An 18,362-nucleotide genomic window follows, 5' to 3' on the forward strand; every position below is an offset into this window, starting at 1 on the left:
GGCAATGAATGAAGTTATCAAGACCCAGCCTAAGCTTTGAAGGAGTACTCGGACCCATAATCGTGTAAAGTCCTTTTTGCTTCACGATGCCAAGAGCTGACGTTCGGTCCCGAGAGCTTGGCTTGGAAAGCAAGTTCAGCGTTGGCAGCGGGCGGCCCGCTGCCCCTCTGTTTGTAGCGTCTAGTCCGCTGTGGGAGCCGGAGATGCGCATGAATCGCGAAGGTTTGCAGGGAGTCAAGCAGACGACCATTCAAATTCTCGGTTGGTCTTATCTCTGAGCGATCTGCATGGGGTTCGTCTAATGACATGTCCTCCAGACTGGGCCATTCCCTGCAGTGTTGCACTTATTTGGAGTGCTCGGTCGTGATTCGTTGATGGGTCTTGTCCCTCAACTTGGTCAAAGAAATCAGATGTTGCTTGTCTGATTATTGTGTATCGCAATCGCGGCATTTCCAATCGGCTGGTAAATATTCCTCTAGGCTCTGTTCCAGCAGCGGGACTACCCGAAGACGCCATCCCGAGATGAACAATTCGAAGGGGATTGGATGATCATTGATGGCATTCGACTTAAGCCAACAAACCACGTGGTTCTCTGTCATGGCTGAAAAGTGGTGGTCAAAGGAGACTTGGTCCACGGCAAAGTTAAGTACGTCATCAACGTAAAGCCACGGGACCTAGGCTCACGTTTGCAATGCTTCAAGAATTTTGCAGAGATTTGGATATTACAAGGAAGAGGCTTGCGTTGAGTATTAGATGAAGAGACTCAGGCACGAAAAGAAAACGCTATTACAACCAGCTCCGTGATTGATGAAGTGCGGACGGCACTCATCTTCACAAAGACACAACAATCTTCTTCGCCGAGACTCCCTTGTAGCTTACTTCGAATGCCTCTTGTATGGATTCCAAGCCCTTGCCAACAACATGCGGCTTGGGAGCCGGGATGAACTTGCCCTGGGCCAGTGCTTGAGGTAGGAAGTCTCGGTAAATCGCCGCACCGACCTCGTTCGCCATGAGATCGCTTCCCCAGATGAACTTGGTTCTCACCTCGCTCGTCTTGCACTTGAATGTCGCGGTTGCGCTCTCGGAAGCCATCGCCCACAGCAACGAAACAGTTTCCGAAACGTTTGTGGGCGGTCTACCAGGTCCGGCGACACTGGCTTGCGCGACAAACTTACGGCCCTTGCAAGCGGCCATGATGTTGATACAGGGGATCAGGGACCCCGCCCCGATAGCGATTGCGCCAGCAGACTTCCGTTTCTGGAACGCCTTGATAATGTCTTGAACAACAGCGGGACTGCGATAATCAAAGACTTCGGTGGCACCGAGAGACTTGACATAGTCAAAGTTCTTCGGGGATGCTGTCACAATGACTTCGTAACCAGCTCCAGCGGCAAGCTGAATGGCGTTGGACCCCACGCTTGTCGAGCCGCCCCAGACTAAGACCGTCTCCCCGGTGGGTTTTGCAGAAACGTCTGGGTGTCGAAGACCGACAAGGTCCTTCATGAAGAGACCGCAGGCAGCTGTCGAAGCACCCAAAGGTATTACACAAGCCTCCTCGAATGTAATTGAATCGGGAATTTGAGAAGTCAGGTCGGCTCGCAATACGACGTATTCTTGAAAACCGCCTTCTGATGACTTATTGCTTCGCTTGTCGAGACCCACGGCGTGGCCAAGAACACGGTCGCCGATCTTGAACCGATCCTGAGCGCCTGGGCCGACTTCGACGACATCGCCAGAGACGTCGTTGCCGAGGATGCAGGGGTACTTGACCCAGTCGTAGAGTATGTCGCCGGTTTCTTGCTTGAACCAGTCGACTGGATTGATAGCTACAGCTCTATTCCGAATGACGATCTCATTCTGGCCTGCTGGTGTGTACGGGGCTGACTGAACCTGCAAGGGCTTGGCCTTTTTAGCTGTCAGCCAAGCGGCTTGATTGATAGGCATTGTGTGAGTTTGGAATTATAAGAAAACTAGAGCTTTTTGAAAGAAAAAGATTCCGTAAGGTGATGAATAGAAAAGCTGCTATGTTTCTGATACGGAGTGATAAATGCTATTGGTTTCACGATGTATTGCTTGCGGTGTTTCGCTCACGTTGGGTATTTATACATCTCAAAATCAGGGCCCTCGGCCAACCTTGACGTTTCGATGTCCAGACGGGATTAAGTTATGTCCAGACTGCACGCATCATTGACAACGTCGCGAATCCCATCTCAAGTTGAAGGACTTCACGATCTCGTCCCAGAGACAATTTGTTTCTCATCTGGCGCAGGATGCTTCCAAAACAGGTCTAGCGCTTGTCTGCCACGATGTTGCGGTGCATGCCGGCAACGGTTTGTGGGTGATGGATTCCTGGGGGCGTCCGGCGCTAGCTCTACATCGTATCCCAGCTCCCCCTTTTGTTTGCTCAGCTTACTCTGATGTCATGAGGACGCCCTCAGCTGATTAAAGGGTCTGGAACGGATACATGTCACTCCGCTACGGCCAGGCGAAACAGGCTCTCCGATGCTTGTGTTAAGATCACCAAGGAACCCTCACTATAAGTCAAACCCCCCACTTCCCGGCACCCCCCTGTTTCTGGCACCCACAAAAACGCGAAAATCCACCACAACGCAATGCCCACCCCCAACCTCCTTTTATCACAACATTTTCAATTCGAGTCCAAATGGGCTCATTTTTTGCACATACCTTCTTCTATATCTAATGCCTCAATATACCGAAGATCAGCTTCGTCAGGCTCTCGAGGACATCTCAAACGGCAAGAGTCAAAGAGAGCCTCATTGGAGTATGGGATACCACGATCAACCCTCCAACTACGTCTCAAGGTGGTCAGACTAGGAAAGTGGCTTTTGCTGACTGGCAGAGGCTGTCTCCTGACCAGGAGAGAGTAGCTGGCACAATGGGTTCGCATTCAGGCTTCGCTGGGCCTCGCACCAACGCACCAACAGGTGAAGGAATTCGCAGAGCGAGTTCTGGCTGCTGCTGGGGATACCAAACCATTAGGAAAAGGCTGGATCTATGCCTTCGTGAGAAGGAACCCTATCATTAAGGTTCAGAGAAGTCGTTCCATCGATTCTAGACGCGTTAATGGGGCATCTACTGAGGTCATTAGGAACTGGTTTAAGTTCCTTGCTATCCCTGAGATCAAGGACATCAAACCAGCCAACAGATATAATATGGATGAGACTGGCATCCTCGAGGTCAGGAGCTAATGGGTTAGTGCTGGGCATGGCTGAGACGACGTCTGTTCGCAAGAAACAACCTGGGTCGAGGGCATGGGTCTCTATCATTGAGTGTATCTCAGCCTTGGGTAGGGCACTTCGTCCTCTTATCATTTTCAAGGGAAGACGGTCCAACAACAGTGGTTTCCATTACATCTGGTTCCATACGATGGGTGGGAGTTTACAGCAACAGATAATGGCTGGACTACAGACTTAACTGCCATTGAATGGTTAGAGAAGGTGTTTATCCCACAGACTATGCCCGAGGCTGAGGGCGAGGCTCGACTGTTGATTGTGGATGGGCATGGAGTCATACGACGACAGACTTCATGTGGAATTGCTATATTAACAATATCCATTTACTGTTCTTACCACCACACTCTCATGTCCTCCAGCCACTTGACCAGTCTGTCTTCAGCCCTGTTAAGTCAGCCTATCGGAAGGAGCTCGGTTACTTGTCTCAATGGAACGACTCTACCATTATAGGTAAAAGGAACTTCCTGGACTGTTACCAGAGGCTCGACTTGCTGGTCTATCAGTCTCGAACATCAGAAGTGGTTGGAAGTGGACTGGTCTACACCCTGTAGCGATGGTTAAGCCCCTGATGAACCTATGGTATTACCTGAGCCTTCTGCTAAGCCCACCACACCCAAACCAACCAGTCGGGGCAAAAAGCGATGCCATAATGGTCAACAAACTACCCCTGTTGAGCCATGGGATTCTGCTTCCTCTGCAGTGGTCTGGTCGACACCCAGGAAGCTGGCAGAGCTCAGCGGTCAACTGCACTATACACCCAACTCGACAATGATACCAGCACTCAACGGCTGCTGTTCAGGAAGGTGAAAAAGGCTTCACAGAGCAGGCCTGGCAACTGGGCAGCTGCCCAGCAGCAGCTGGCTCACCTGAGGGCTCAAGTTACCAACGCTGCAGTTAGGAAGAGGAAGACTGTTCAGATCGATCCCAACACGAAGTTTGCGAACATCAGGGATATCCATCGGGGGTGAAAAGGAGGTTATTACGGCTGAATCCAGCGACTCTGAATGCCCTAGTGAGGCTGGCAGTTGTATTGTAGTGGGTGTGGTTGAGGATCAATAGTTAATAGTAATGAGGAGGTTGGGTTGTGATCCCATCGTTTTTGTGGGTGCCAGAAACAGGGGGGTGCCAGGAAGTGGGGGGTTTGACTTAACACCAATCCGCATCATCACTCCGACGGGACTCGCAGGAGTGTCCCGCTGCCGGGTCCGTGTGGATCTCGGAGTTTGCGGCTAGGAGACCATACGCTTCGGCCGGCGTTCGGTATCGACCCCCGAGGGAGCGTGAGGGGCGGGTACATGCCGATAATCATCAGCGCGCATACGTCGCTTAGAGTCTTGAGCGATCATTTGTCAAGATGCAATGTTTTCTTAAAGAATTACACATTCATATCATATTACTTCATTAATTTGGCCAGATTTGCGGTCACATCAGCCTCTCGCTATTCCATGCGGATCTCTTCGACCTCCCAAGTTCTCTCTACTAGAATGCCAAATTCGCCCAAGAAATTAGCGGCTCCTTCAGACATAGAGATACTGTGATTCCGAGACGTCGTAACCATAGTACTTGTCGCACCGTTCTGCAAATTCAACCCCGACTGGTCACCTTGACTACCGCCCGTTGAGCTTCGAAGAAACTTCTCCTTAGTGAACACCTCAAAGACCTTGCTCAAAGAGCTCGTTGATCTCGGGGATCCATGATTGCCGAGAGCGCTGTTCGTTCCTGTGTGAGGCCATCTGCCGTGTATTAAGTCCACTTCGCTGCCGTTAGACCGAGTGTTGAACTGTTGTGTCGTATTCGTTTGCGACCCGACGGTCACCATGGCAGACTGTCGCCGAGCCATCTCTTGGTGTCTTTGGAATAGTTCGTTCACTTTTCGATCCAGGAGCTGACGGATGGTTGCCAGAGATGCCGTGGTGACGCCAACTCCCAACTCCGCAATCGTCCAACACGCTGTACTCATGTACCCTTTTGGCGGCGCGTGTGTCAAACTCCAGATACGACCAGCCGACATAATGGGAACTCTGGAAGCATGTGAGTCAAGGTTCCTTTACATAGTAAACGCAAAAGATGCCACCGGCTGAGATAACTCACAATGCGCCAATGCCGAACACACCCAATGCCGCCCAACGTTGACTGCTGTTCAGCTTCAAACTCCAAAGAGTAGGAAGAGGTAAGAAGAGAACAATGACATCGGTGACCAATGTTCCTGTCGCATTGAAGTACGTCGACAGCACGCTCGGAAGACACTTGGCATTTCGCACACTGTGATCCCAGTTGGCTTCTATCGGCAAGCAGATCAGGATCTGGAGCAAGATCTGTGCCAATGTCCAAGCGGCGACAAAGATGATGGCGCCAACGTAGACTCTTCTCATGATGCGCACGTTCCGGAAGATGTGATAGAACTGAAATAGGAACGTCATCTTCAAGGCGGCCATGGCAATGTTGTATGTTATGCCTACGGCATAAGGGATCTACCGGCATCGTCAATATGATGAAGCGCTGAAGTCAACAGTGAAGGCTTACTTTTGACCCTTCATTACTGGCTGTGACCATGGCCAGCATGGTAGGTAGATACACTTTTGTGAAAACACTCTGCATGATGTTAACAGCAATAGTGCTGAACTATGCATCTTGTGAGTAAGTAGGTTTGCTTCCTGTAGCGGGGCAGGCTTAATCGTACCAGAGCGAGTAGGGCCCATGCATCATCTATGCGAACTTGCTTCGTAATGAAATAACGCGTGTAAAGTCGAGCGACCACAGAGGCAGTTGTGATAATCGTGATGATGGCGCCGAATGCGATCGTTGCGTTGGCCTGGCTGTTGCTGTAGACAAAGTCGGTCTGAGCCTGGGGCGCATCCCCTTCCGGCGTCAATGGCACCGACCCATCGGTGGGTAATGGTGGTGCGCTCATTTTCTCACGCGGAGACGACAATCTGAAATGCCGCTCGTATGAATCAAGAGCATACCCATAGAATTCTGAACCGACCGACAAGTCCCATTTCTCAGTGAAGTATGAGTTGAATGTGGATGCGGAGCTGCAGCGCAGCGAAGAGCAAAAGTGGTGAAAACAAGCTCTTTTGACTGAATTGGTCTAACTGAGTACGGGTGTTATTTTCAACTTCCTTAAACAAGCGAGCAAATGCAGGCTAGACTTGAGGAGGCAGGACGCACTTTAGTGAAACAAGGAGGCAGCATGTTTAGACCAAAAAGTGCTTTCAACGGGTGTTGGTAGCCGTGATTGCAAGGCTATTTTGTGGGATTGACGGAAAGGTTGCTTAATTCGGGAACTCAACGCCGGGACTTGTTAACCAAGTCGAACTCACCCTCGCCCTCTTTGTGCATCCAGGGGTTTATAGTGTCAAATTTCTGCCGGCTGATGGAGTCTACCAATACCGTTGGCCTACTGGACCCTTGTATACAGGGGAAGTGATGATTTCGACTCGTGCAAGAGTCTAAAATGGCCCTATGGGGAATCCAATCTGCTGCAGAAACCGGGTCATTGTCCTCAATTTCGACTGTGGCCGAGCAGACCCTCCCCACTGAAAGTGGTGGCATGACACTACAGAAATACGAAAACCCAGCCGCTTAAGCCGACCCTTGATTATAGTATGGAGGAATAGAAGGCATGGAAGGATTGAAGGGTAGGATTGTCAAGTGTCACTGTATCACACTCTTGCAATGGCGACAGACCATCACGCCTCCTGAAGTTGTGTGACCTTTGCCACATCTGTCAACCCAACCATTTGGCACTTTTCAAAGATGATATCGTCGTCCGCGGTGCGTTGATCTATCGCATTTCGAAACAGTAGATCGCCCGAGAAAAGGCCTGTGCGGAAACGCCTTCCACTCGTGCCACTCAAGCCCCGGGCACTAGGTTTCGTGCATCGTCTTGTTTGGCCTCGTGGCCGCGAACTCAACGTCCGAACATAACCGATGGCATGGGTCATCCAATGGTGAAATAGTGGAAGATCTGCGCGCCTTCAGATCATCACATCACATCACCCTGGTTCCGATCCAAACAACGCAGTGAACTCTGCGACGAAAGGCCACGATGCCCCTCCGCAAATCGCACGTCCGTGGGTACGAAATGCCCCGGGCTGGAATTTGAGTGGGGTTTTGTCACTCGCAAGAGGATTGGAGAGTTGTGTAAGAGGAGGAGGACATTAGATGTGCTGGATGCGCCTGAAAATCTCGACATCCGTCCATCCATGTTTGTTCGGGCACCACTGGTTCTTTTATCGACTGGAAACCCCCTTCTTGAGAACACAGTGGCACGAATGGCTCGTTTTTGTAGTCGAGAACATGGATTTGCGTGATGTGGAAGTAGCAAACATTTCTGGTTGGTTTGCAAATAATAACTCAAGATCGCCATTTCAATCGCGCCACGCCCACAAATGCCGGGGCATCTTCATATTGTGATGAGCTTCCATGTCAACCCTCTGCCAGACTTCTACTGATTACTCCGAACATGAGGCAGAGACAGTAGAGATTCTATTCTAGATGCTTACGCCACTTCTGAGTCCCCTCTGGCCGGAATGGATAGACTGCTGCTCGCACGCTCGGCACGAAATCCGGGCGGGCATCAGCCGAACACCCACATTTCCCATAACGACCGCCACTATCCGGCTCAGAGGACCGAGTACTCCGGTCCTCGCTGGGTCTTTGAGGAGAGTGGGGTACCGGGTTGGTTGAGAAGTTTGCAAACTGTGGAGGCCAAACATAAAGTAAGCTGTGCCACCGACGCAACTGTTCGTTCATATTGGGGATCCGAGGCTCTCAATCACCTGTTTGCCCCCTATCTCCACGATACTTCCAGGCACCAGTCGATATGCCCGATTTGCGAATCCTTGCGCTGTCTTTCGTAGCGAGAGCCTTCAAAGACACATCGATGTCCCGATACACTCGATCCTAATACTTAGGACACCAACTCCCCGAGCAAAGCTCTCTTTGTACAGAACGCATGCCAAACTTCCCGAGTCCACGAGCTTTCGATGTCCCAGTTCCACCGAATATAAACTGTTAGAAAGACATTCTTACGGGAAAAGAGGCACGCATAGGAACGCTGGAATGTGTCGGAACCGTAGGAAAAATAGTTCGGCTCACCAAGGTTCAAGTCCATTTTGACCCAAGCGTGGTCCATTGTCAGCCCCTCCCCCTTTGCAAGTTCCAACTTCCGGCGTCATGGATACTTAGTAACTGATCAGACACTTCCCGCTCAGTCCATGTTGACCGGAGCCTACCATACTTTGATCGTATACTAATTTAGTCGTTGATCTTGAAAACCTTTTCTCTATCAACTGTGTCGTATCGATTTACGAAATAAAGGTTGCAGTTGTGATCAAGGCAAGACTGCTGACTTCACAGCACGAAGTTCGGACGGGAGTGTCGGTTGAGATAGGAATGCAGGCCTCGATGGTCTTGTTGGTATTATCATCCACCATGGCAGTAAGTTTGGGCTTCAGGTGGATGTCAATACTCTCTTCATTCTCTCATCTGAATATCTCAGACTTCCTACACGTCCGTTGCATAAGCCCCTGCTATATGCGGCCTATCATGCCACATGAAGCCTCGACTCCAGCTTGTTTCAAGCCTTTGCCTGCAGTATGTAGGCCGATGATGCACCTAGTACTTAAGTTTCTGTCTAGAGGTTGCGGGGAAACGACTTCATCGCTCTCAATCTCCAGAACAAACACGCCAGAAATGTGTTTCCAGTCGTCACTTTGGAATTTTAATGACATAGTGAGGAAAGATTCGCATACCTTCCAAGGACTTTTTGCACCTCTAGTCTAGGGAAAATAAACAGATCATCGTAGCCGAGCGTCCTATAGCTATCTGCGGATGGTGCCGCCGCTGTCTGCAATGCACCAAGCGGAATATGAGCAGAAGTATGATCTGTAGCCGCATGCGGTGGCAATTGGTGGAGCTCCCGTGATACTTCTCGTATATCCTGCTTCTCTATACAGACCTTTCTCTATACAGACCTTACGTAGGTAAGGCATGTATACATAAAGTAGAAAAGTTCTTCTCCGACCTGATTCACCTAAACATCTTCTCAAGAGAAGATCATAGACTTGTGACGGAGCAAGAGAGGGACAACAACAACTAGACGATCCCACCTCCTCAACAGTTCCAACTCCGCGGCAAGCAGCGAAATTGGGCCAGCTATATCAAATGGACGCCCATATCACTGCCTGTCACTAATATCTATGTTTGCCATCAAAACCTTAGCTAGTTGCATTGATGTTAATACCACTTCGGCATTCAAGAAGTAGCAGAGTCAAAGTACTGTCATGAATAAGTGTATATATCTTCTAGTAGTGTCATCATGTATGCTTCTTTGGTTGCTTAGAAGGACAAGTCTCGCGGGGGTCCTTCGTCTACGTTACGCACCTTACTGACAGGGATTACAAAGCGAGGCATCTGCTTACTTGATTGGAGCCTAATTAGTTTCACCTGCTCTTAAGGCCCTTTCGAGATATTGACCACGGTACTATACTCAAATAACGGGTGTTTGCAGAAAGATAAACGAAACACGGAGATGATGGGGGATTCTTCTCGATCATAACGTATGTTTCTTATGTGCTAACGGGTTATCGGCTGGCTTTGGATACAAGGCTGGATGGCCAATTATAAACTACTATCTTCAAGAAGAGAAACTGGGTGCTATCCAGTCACACCTTAGCTTTAGAGACTGAGAGGTCTATCATGTATACAATGTCTAGATCTCTAGATACGACGGAGTGCCTTGGAGCTGCGTCTGGTAGCGGAGCTCACGCACTGGGAGTACCACTCGTTCTGAACAACGCAGGAAGTTCCAGCGACGCAAACGGTGGCACCAGTCCAGCCCTTTCCACCGCACTGGTGGTAGATCTCAACGATGGCCGACTCAGTGGAGTTGCCAGCGGCAGTCTGCTGGCAGGATGCTCTCTTGGTGGAAGTGTGAGTGCTGGGAGTGCTAGGAGTAGGATTGGCCTTGGAAGTGTGAGCAGCCTTGGTCTTGGAAGACTGAGCAGCCTTGGAGGAGTGGGCGGCCTTGGAGGTGTGGGAAGGAGGGGCCTTGGAAGTGTGGTTGGCGCCAGAGCTGGGAGTTGCGACAACAGTAGGGGTAACCTTGGGGGTGTGAGTCGAGGGAGCCTTGACCGTGACCTTGGCGCTCTGAGTCGCGGCAATGACAGAGGTAGCCTTGCGGGTAGAAGTGGCAATAGTGGTAGGGGTAGCACCGGAGCCGGAGCCGGAGCCGCCAAGCTTAGCGGGACCGGCGTTGCCAACGACAAGGCTGGCGACGGTATCGGCAGCAACGGGCTTGACGAGGTATCCGCTAAGTTTCGCGAAGGTGGACAGAACGTTAGTCTGGGCCAAAGCCTTGAACTGGCCACTCTTGGAGTCGACACTGTTGATCACGCAAGCACGGCCAATCTTGGAGGAGCAGGCAGCAGCAGACTTGGCGTCGGGGGCGTTGAAGCTGTTGGAGAAGACCTGGCCGACGTAAGGCTGCTTGACGTTCTCGAATGCGTTACCCTCAATGAGAGCAAGGGTGGTAGTGAAAAGCTCGAAAGTGTGGCCCTGGACGTTCTGGAAGAAGTTGTTGGTAGCGTGGAAGGTACCCTTGGGACCGAGCTTGGGGGAACGGCCAGAGACGTTGACGTAGTAGTTTCTGTCGATGGTGATCTGGTCCCCGTCACCAAGATGCATCTCAGTCCAGTAGTGGTTGCCGTTGCAGGTGGTTGAAGCCGGGGTGGCTCCATCGAAGTAGTTGTTGGAAATGGTGACGCGGGAACCGGCGAAGTGGGTGACGATGAACTGACGACCAATCTTGGAGATTCTGTTGTGGTCGATCCAGACACCATCGTTACCGCCCTGCAAGTCAATGGCATCGCCTCCCCAGACAACGCTTGGGTTCAGATTCGTGATCTCGATGCCTTGAATGATAACGTTCTTGGCATTGGTCTTGACACGAAGGCCCTTGCCATTAAGTATTCCCTTGCCCTTGGAGCCAAGAATGCTCTTGTTGCTGCCGACAATGAGGGGCTCGGTAGCAGCGAGGTCGTAGCTGACGGTGGTGGCAACGTTGTCGCTGGTGCCGCAGGAGAGGTCTCCAAGGAAGAGCTGGCCGCCGTTGGCAACTGTGCAGCTCTTACGGCTGCAGCCCTTGCCCTTGGCAGAGGTGCCTGTGAAATCGTACTCCTTGTCGATAATGATGGTACGGGGGGTATCGTCGGCAAGCCATTGAGTGAGTTCGTCGACGGAAGAGGGGATGGCAGCGGCGGCGCTACCACCACCAGTGACACCCTTGGCGAAGCCGTAAGCCGTGCCAACGACAGATTGGGCAGACGCCGAGGTTGCGGCTGCGGCAGCCAAAATGGCGGTTGCTGAGAAACGCATGTTGTTCAAGAGCAGGAAAAGAATGTAATGTTTGATAAAAGAATGGACGCGTGAAATCGATTTGAAAGAGTGACCAAATCACGCCAGCGTGAAGCTGAGTTGTAGTTGAAGTTGATGATGTAGAATGTACAGAAAGAACGACTTGGAGAGAGGAGAGAAACGGGAAAGGAGGGAGGGCAGTTACTTTGCCTCTGTTTCTTATACTTCAGATGTTTCTTTCCAAAGTGAGGCTCATGCAGGAACCACTATGGAGTTGAGGGTCCGGATCGTTAGGCAACGACCACGATTGGGTGGGTGTTTACGAACTATCCCTGATGGAATTGCCAAGTTATTGGGGGCAGCGGGTAAGTGGACACAACTATCAAGTTGACCAGCTTCCTGATAGATGCTGGCCCTGCGCGTTGTTTAGTGTTGTCATTAGCCCTTGTTCACAGTCGGATGAGATCCGTCCTGCCATCTTAAGGCTGCTGGGTTGCATCGTGACGTGTGCCCCAACTAACCCCTTTCATGATGGGGAGGATGGGGAGCAGAGGCCAACGGCCGAGCTGACCGCCATGGTCAAGTTCCGTGTTGTCATCTCAATCCGAACTTCCGAAGTTGGGGCTGCTTGCTCACGAGTCGTGACATGAGCAGTGAGAAGCGCTATTTCCTCGATTTGATGGGAGTAGAGGCCAACAGCGGGGCTGTTCGTGAGGAGCACGTTCCTCACATGCACACTGCACGTCCACGGATTCGTATCACTTATCACGACCAGAGGGAAAGCGCAATTTCAACTTTGGGCGGCTAATTCAGCGAAGTGTCAAATCTCTGCAGTCGGCTTCCCGTCGAAAGCTGCCGATCTGCCTCTGCTCGTCGATACTGGGGTAGTGGACTCACGCCAAGTCTTGAGTATTTTCTCTCGGCAGACCAGCATTATCAGGTCGGAAGCTTGAAGCGACTCAATTCGAAAAGGGTGATTGTCAACGATAAGGTTCGGAAAGTGATGGTGACTAAGGATTAAGCATGCCCTGAAGCAAAAAATTCAATCGTGAGGATGGCCACAATGCTGTGGCTATGATCGGTTTTGGTAAAGAGAAATACTGCCCACGACGAAATTTCAGCAGCTAGTCCAAACTTTACATTGATGAAACAGCCCCTTTCATTTCCGCTGGAGTTGGGAAACTGAAGAGTGGAAATAGGGTCCGAGGAATGGTGATATTCAGAGCAGAATGACAATCCATTGATCGATCTCGTATCATTGAGCTGGAGTTCGCGGTGCTGCCATCATTACCTTGGCGATTCGAGTGGCATACTCACTCATAGAAGAACAATAACTACACTGGTTGAAAATCACAAAGTCCCCACGTCAAACGGTGCAACTATTGGTGAGACTAGTATCAAGACAGCTTGGCTAGTCTATCAGAGTTCAGGTTCCCAGTAGTGGCGTTTTACTCGGTGTACACACAGCTACACACACAGATCATAGAGTGGTGATAACATACCGACACTTGATTTATTTTAGATGGGTTCAACAATTGACGAGCTAACGAGTTGTTCTGCAGAGAGCACATGAGTGACCGGAGCCGGGCTGCCCACTACTCCATATATGAAAACCTAGATTCCTGGCTTTGTGTCATCAATCATTAGCCCAAGCTGAATGTGGAGATAAACTAGTCATGCCGAAATTCTAGATAATATCTGAGGGGAAAGGCAAACTGGTTTCAGGTTGTTCTAGGCCGGGTATCTGATTATCTATCTTACAAATTACATGTAGTCGACAAGTTTCCTCGTGACGTTGCGGTGTGGCCCCTGTCGCAATTCTTGATGTGATATTATGAGTTGGGCACCCTCGGCCTTGACTGAGACTTCGCCATTGCAAGAAGAATGTGTCTTCGCTCATGCCGTTATTCCGTTTGCTGCAGAGGCTTTTGACCAGAGTAAGAGTGATAGTAGTGATACGGATGGAATGAGTTATTGAGCAAATCTTTGCGCACTTCAATCAAGAACACTTCAACTCGTAGCCTAGACCAGCCTAAGCCCCTCGTGAAAGGTACGTTCGTGATTGCTCCAAGCGAATCGTAGTTAACCGCGCGGCAGTAGTCTCCAATGGCACTCAAGTCCGGATCTTTCGGCCATGTTCCCACGGGTACCTTTCTCATGTCATGGATTTGATTCGTAAAGCCTACTGATTCCAAGTAACCTGCAAAGTCTCTGGCGATGTTAACATCCACGTCGAAAGTGGCCAAAGCCTCTGTCAGGTAGCGCATTGCCTCTCGTGGCTTATATGTCTCCGTGACAGTGCCATCGTCGCAGAGAAAGTCGAAAACTAGATCTTGCATCTCAAACCAACCCCCAGGTTTGAGAGCCCTATCTAATGTCAACTGGAAGTTTCGCCACTAGCTGGCAGTCGAGGAGGGTAAATGCTTACTTACCTGTACGCTTGTGACAAAAGCCTCGGCCAATCTTTGAGGGCTGGCGCCATGTTCCTCACGTGAACATAGTCAACTGAATTGGGTGCATGCAGCCAATCTGCTTCAACATCATCGACTGTAAAATGTACGTTTGGGGGTACATATTCAGGCTGGATGGGACTTAGATCTAGGCCGATAATCTCGGCCTCTGGGTAGTCGTCACCCACTTGGAGCAGCCTCATTAGCGTCTCTGGCAACAGAACTCTACTCGGTCATGAAACAAAACTCACTTTCCATGGCCCAAATACCAGTGCCGGTTCCTATATCGAGGATTCTCTGTGGATTACGCAAAGGAGCATTGTGCAAAGCCCCATCGCAGAGGTGGACTATCATGGCATGTTTCATATCTTCTCGGTCTTGTTCAATATCGTCGTTTGGTAACATATAGCGGCCCTCTTCATACTTGTGATAGCGTCGTTTATTTTCAAAACTGAAGACCCGAAGATTGGAAATCAGAGATTCGGTTCCATCAAGCTTATCAGCAGACGAAATTGAGGAGGAGAATGAGCCACTGCTGTCGCCAAACGGTGCATGCTTCAGGTCTTCATCGCAAGGCTCTAGTTGATTGGGGTTGGCAGGCATTTTTGAAGTCAATGTAAGACTGATACGGAAGAGGGCGAGTGCGTGATACGGGTGATGGTATGCGTTCTCCTCTCGATCCGGGAAGTTGAGAAAGTCGGGAAAACGAGGTTGAGGGATTGACGGGAAGAAGGGGTTGAACCAACAAAGAACGACCGCGTTCCAACAGAGGTGGCCCGTTTTTTATTCCTGATGGCTTGAAGATGGCAAGGATCCTGACCAATGTTTGCTCCTACCCAAACCCCAAGCCATAACCTGCATGAAGCGCGTTAACATTATTGGCCCGACCAGACTACCTGTGGATTTTCTGACATTGTGAAGAGTGAACCAACCAAGCGGAGATATGTCACTTTGTAACTTCGTGGGCTTGGCTGTCAGCTAACCGCTGGACTTGACGATTTTCAATCAAAAACGATGCGTTCCTGATCACTGCGAAAATGATCTGCTATCGCTGAATATTCTGGGTTATTAATATCTGTCAAATGCCATGAAATCACAGACTTTAAGTAGTCACGCTGCAAGGTAGAACTCACGAAGAAACTAACATGGCGCGTCGATGGCGTTCGATTCTTCATTGGATGCACGCCACAAGAATGAGAATACAAAGACATGAGGTTACGATTGATGTGTGTAGTCTCGGCCCTGCCAAAAGTAGCACGATCGACTTACACATTAGAGTACTGTAAATTGACAGGAGGCGATGCTAGGTAAGAGCTGCCTCTCCGGCGTCGACAATGTTCGACCAAATCGCGTCAATGGTCGGCGATGTACACATATCAACAGCAATACACTCAATCAAAATCAACTCAGCCTAAGTCGGCTCTTGGACTGTTCAGTGAAAAGTCGCACCATCAGAGCTCGTCGGGTTGGTGGTTTGCTACTAGTCAGGCAACCGAAGTCAAGTAACAGAGAGAGAGGCTACTGCAGACATGACCAAAGTCGAATATTCTGAAAACGCGCAGAAGTTGGGTTCAATTCTTATTCCGGGTACAGAGTATAAGAAAAGTTCAAGCAAGGAAACTTTTCGTGAAACCAAACGAAACCTCATTCAGCCCGAAAGGTTTCCCCAAAGGAGGAACTAGACTGAAACTACATGGAGAAAAGCAAGACTCCCACAAGTGGGTAAGCCTGGTTCAACACGAGGGTTAAGATACTTACGTAAGATTAGAAGAGCTAAACTCTGAATTCGCCAGTCCACCTCTGTCCAAGTCTAGGGTATTGAGAACACTGCGCCATACTGCATAAGTCAAAATCGCAGAAAATCTCAGAGGCATGACTGCTTACAGGTGTCTAGGCAATGTTTGGAAGAGTTTCGACTAAGGTCAGTAAGGTATGCAGGTGATGCTTCAACATCATTTGCCGCGAACTGAGAATGTGGGGCTGTAGTTGCTTGCAGGCTACAGAATCCGTACCTAGCTTGCCATCTGGATTTTAGTTTCCCCCTCAATCCGAACCCGACAACGACGCAGCCCCTGCCTGCTCATCGCGAAGTCTCCTCTCGCCAACTGTGTGGCATTAAACGATGGTCGAGAATTCCTCTCCATTGCCGCGGCTACCAGCGGAGGTACTTGGACTCATCTTTGCGCACACTTCAAAGTCGACGGCCCACGCCGCTCGGCTGGGGAGTAAAATTCTGTCCGCCGCAGCAACTCCCAGGTCATTCCAGCATATCTTACTCAAGCCACCCTTCTGCGACCGGTTCACGCATATTGCAAAAGATGCAAACCTTCGGCGACATGTGAGAGAGGTTACATGCGATGCTCGCGCTGTCCTGGATTACCGCCCTTTCCCCATAGACTTCCTTGGGGCTTTACCCTACCTCAGATACTTCTCCGGGTTCAAGGTTCTGAACTTGAAGTTTACCGACTATGCAGATGACGGCGACGAGAATGCTGAACCGAATAACTCCACGAGTTACCGTTTCTATGATATCTACAGCTTTCGGCGCTTTGTCATTCTTGTCGCCCTTTACTGCATACACGGCGGTAGTAAAGAGGATCAGGATCTGATTCAGTTGTCGCAGAGCCTGGGGACGTCGGAAGACTTTGCCTGGATGGGAGACCTGAAAACCCCAGACATGTCTTGGAGCGTAGAGGACAGGCTAATTGATGGCGGATTTCCCAGAATCCAGCTAGAGGAGTTGGCCATATTCAATCTAGCTGAGGATATCAACGAGGGCCAAGATCATGGTACGGCAGACCCATTACATCGGAAGCACCTCGCGGATTGGCCCATCTTTCAGCAAGTGATGGCCCTTCCAACGCTCAAAAGTGTAAAGTTGATGGTAGCACCCGATGACCCGGATAACTCGTTATGGGACAACTTAGAGGATGAGCCGACTGAGTACAATTACCAGTGGCAAGATCTCTATCTTCGCGAACTCACATCGTGGTTTAAACCACAGCTCGCCCGTAACCTGACAACTTTGTCTCTTTACTACGACGATATCTGGGGCTACCAGCCTAAGTTCGACTTCCGCCTCATCAATCCCGGCAGCGGACCAGGGTCTGGATTTCCGCACTTGAAGGTCCTAGCTCTGGGGAGATACTGCTTCAGTCATGAGTGGCAGCTAGACTGGTTTGCTTCTCTCGGAAGTCAGAGCTCAGCTGGCGGGATAGAGGAACTGTACCTCGATGAATGCGTGGTGGTATCGAAAGCATACTGCACAATCCCTCAATGGGAGATTTGGGATCTAGATCGAGACCGCAACTACACCATAGTTACTGTTCAAGACGCTGACGGCAACGACGTTGAAGTCTCGAATCGTGGGTACTTGCCAGCTACGTGGGACATCGACCTTGTCGACGATACTTGGACCGAGTTTTACCACTCCAGCATGTCCTGGCATGAGCTGCTCGACCACTGGAGCAGCAACATGACGGCGCTGAAGATATTCAAGATGGGCACGACGGCTTCCCTTGCGTCTTGGTCCGGAATCAATCTGGCAAGTCATGTAACGGTTGATAAAATCACCGAAGCTGCTGTCGCTCCTGGGAGCAAGACCAACATCATGAATACGGATATCCATACCAAGTTCGATGATGTCGCTTTTCGCAAAGAGGTTGGGATCATGGAGTTGACGTTGCCGTTTTACGTCAACTATTCACCGAAACCGAGCGGGATGCCCAACTGGGTTGCTCGTCCTTGGTTCTTCATACCGGTGAGTAGTGATGAGCCTCTGATTATGGAAGAACCGCCGAAGGAGACGAGACGGAAAGATGAACTAGCATTGGACAACCTCAGAAAAGTAGTGGGTGAGAGGGCAAAGGGGGGCGGTCGGGTTCGACTGAGACCAATGGGGCCTTCACCCGCGCAAAGCGATGGATTTCCGACGGTTGCCGAGCTTGCATCCTAGCTACAATAGTATTTCTCCATTTCAAGCCCTGCATGCTCAAGGGTCAAGGTGGTCAAAAGTTTGTCGAGTTTCGCGACTTCAAGTGGGTGAAGCCTACATGTAGAGCTGAACGAGAACAGAAATCCAACGCTGGTCGTTGAGAGTACCGGACTTGTCAGGTTCTGCTTAGTCTCCAACGATGAGAATGGAAACTCTTGCGAATTCTGTCGCATAGCTCGCGCCTTCGCTGTGTCCATCGTGCTGTTGAGATCTACGCACTCAATGAGTCGTAGAATGTCGTATCTTTGGTTATCAGCAGGGGTTGTCTTCCTAGTGCCGTAATCAACGCGAGTCGCTGACGGG

At 50.3% G+C, this 18,362-nt stretch overlaps 5 protein-coding genes across 5 annotated transcripts; 1 reads left to right on the plus strand and 4 right to left on the minus strand.

Annotated features, from left to right (window-relative positions):
• Window positions 1-831: 831 nt before the first annotated feature.
• On the minus strand, window positions 832-1,944 carry HER10_EVM0002172 (zinc-binding dehydrogenase; the record flags this gene model as incomplete). The annotated part of the gene is made up of 1 exon (XM_035471897.1): window positions 832-1,944. The coding sequence occupies one exon, from the start codon at window positions 1,942-1,944 to the stop codon at window positions 832-834; it is 1,113 nt and encodes a 370-aa protein (XP_035333773.1).
• Window positions 1,945-4,692: 2,748 nt separating this feature from the next.
• Window positions 4,693-6,165, minus strand: HER10_EVM0006707 (uncharacterized protein; the record flags this gene model as incomplete). Its single annotated transcript, XM_035476286.1, has 4 exons — window positions 4,693-5,275; window positions 5,346-5,725; window positions 5,778-5,876; window positions 5,935-6,165. The coding sequence occupies 4 exons, from the start codon at window positions 6,163-6,165 to the stop codon at window positions 4,693-4,695; spliced, it is 1,293 nt and encodes a 430-aa protein (XP_035334068.1).
• Window positions 6,166-9,980: 3,815 nt separating this feature from the next.
• On the minus strand, window positions 9,981-11,636 carry HER10_EVM0001748 (pectin lyase; the record flags this gene model as incomplete). Its single annotated transcript, XM_035471484.1, has 2 exons — window positions 9,981-11,111; window positions 11,142-11,636. 2 exons carry the CDS (start codon window positions 11,634-11,636, stop codon window positions 9,981-9,983), a joined length of 1,626 nt encoding a protein of 541 aa, XP_035333745.1.
• A 1,880-nt stretch (window positions 11,637-13,516) lies between these two features.
• HER10_EVM0007663 (TAM domain methyltransferase) lies at window positions 13,517-14,789 on the minus strand. Its single transcript, XM_035477212.1, has 3 exons — window positions 14,317-14,789; window positions 14,048-14,252; window positions 13,517-13,982 (listed from the first exon to the last, which is right to left on the minus strand). Exons 1-3 carry the CDS (start codon window positions 14,666-14,668, stop codon window positions 13,520-13,522), a joined length of 1,020 nt encoding a protein of 339 aa, XP_035334131.1. The 5' UTR covers window positions 14,669-14,789; the 3' UTR covers window positions 13,517-13,519.
• A 1,398-nt stretch (window positions 14,790-16,187) lies between these two features.
• HER10_EVM0007333 (uncharacterized protein) lies at window positions 16,188-18,020 on the plus strand (the record flags this gene model as incomplete). Its single annotated transcript, XM_035476892.1, has 1 exon — window positions 16,188-18,020. The coding sequence occupies one exon, from the start codon at window positions 16,188-16,190 to the stop codon at window positions 18,018-18,020; it is 1,833 nt and encodes a 610-aa protein (XP_035334108.1).
• Window positions 18,021-18,362: the final 342 nt, after the last annotated feature.

This window comes from Colletotrichum scovillei (assembly GCF_011075155.1).
Source record: "Colletotrichum scovillei strain TJNH1 chromosome Unknown Contig00005, whole genome shotgun sequence".
In the NCBI taxonomy this organism is placed as follows: Eukaryota; Fungi; Ascomycota; class Sordariomycetes; order Glomerellales; family Glomerellaceae; genus Colletotrichum; species Colletotrichum scovillei.

Excerpts from the sequence above, each read along its gene's own strand:
- HER10_EVM0007663 (XM_035477212.1), bottom strand. The coding sequence starts at position 14,668 with ATGCCTGCCAACCCCAATCAACTAGAGCCTTGCGATGAAGACCTGAAG. Across the intron at positions 14,253-14,316 it reads TGGTATTTGGGCCATGGAAA|TGGGTGACGACTACCCAGAG; the intron begins GTGAGTTTTGTT and ends GGCTGCTCCAAG. Across the intron at positions 13,983-14,047 it reads CTTTTGTCACAAGCGTACAG|GGCTCTCAAACCTGGGGGTT; the intron begins GTAAGTAAGCAT and ends GACATTAGATAG.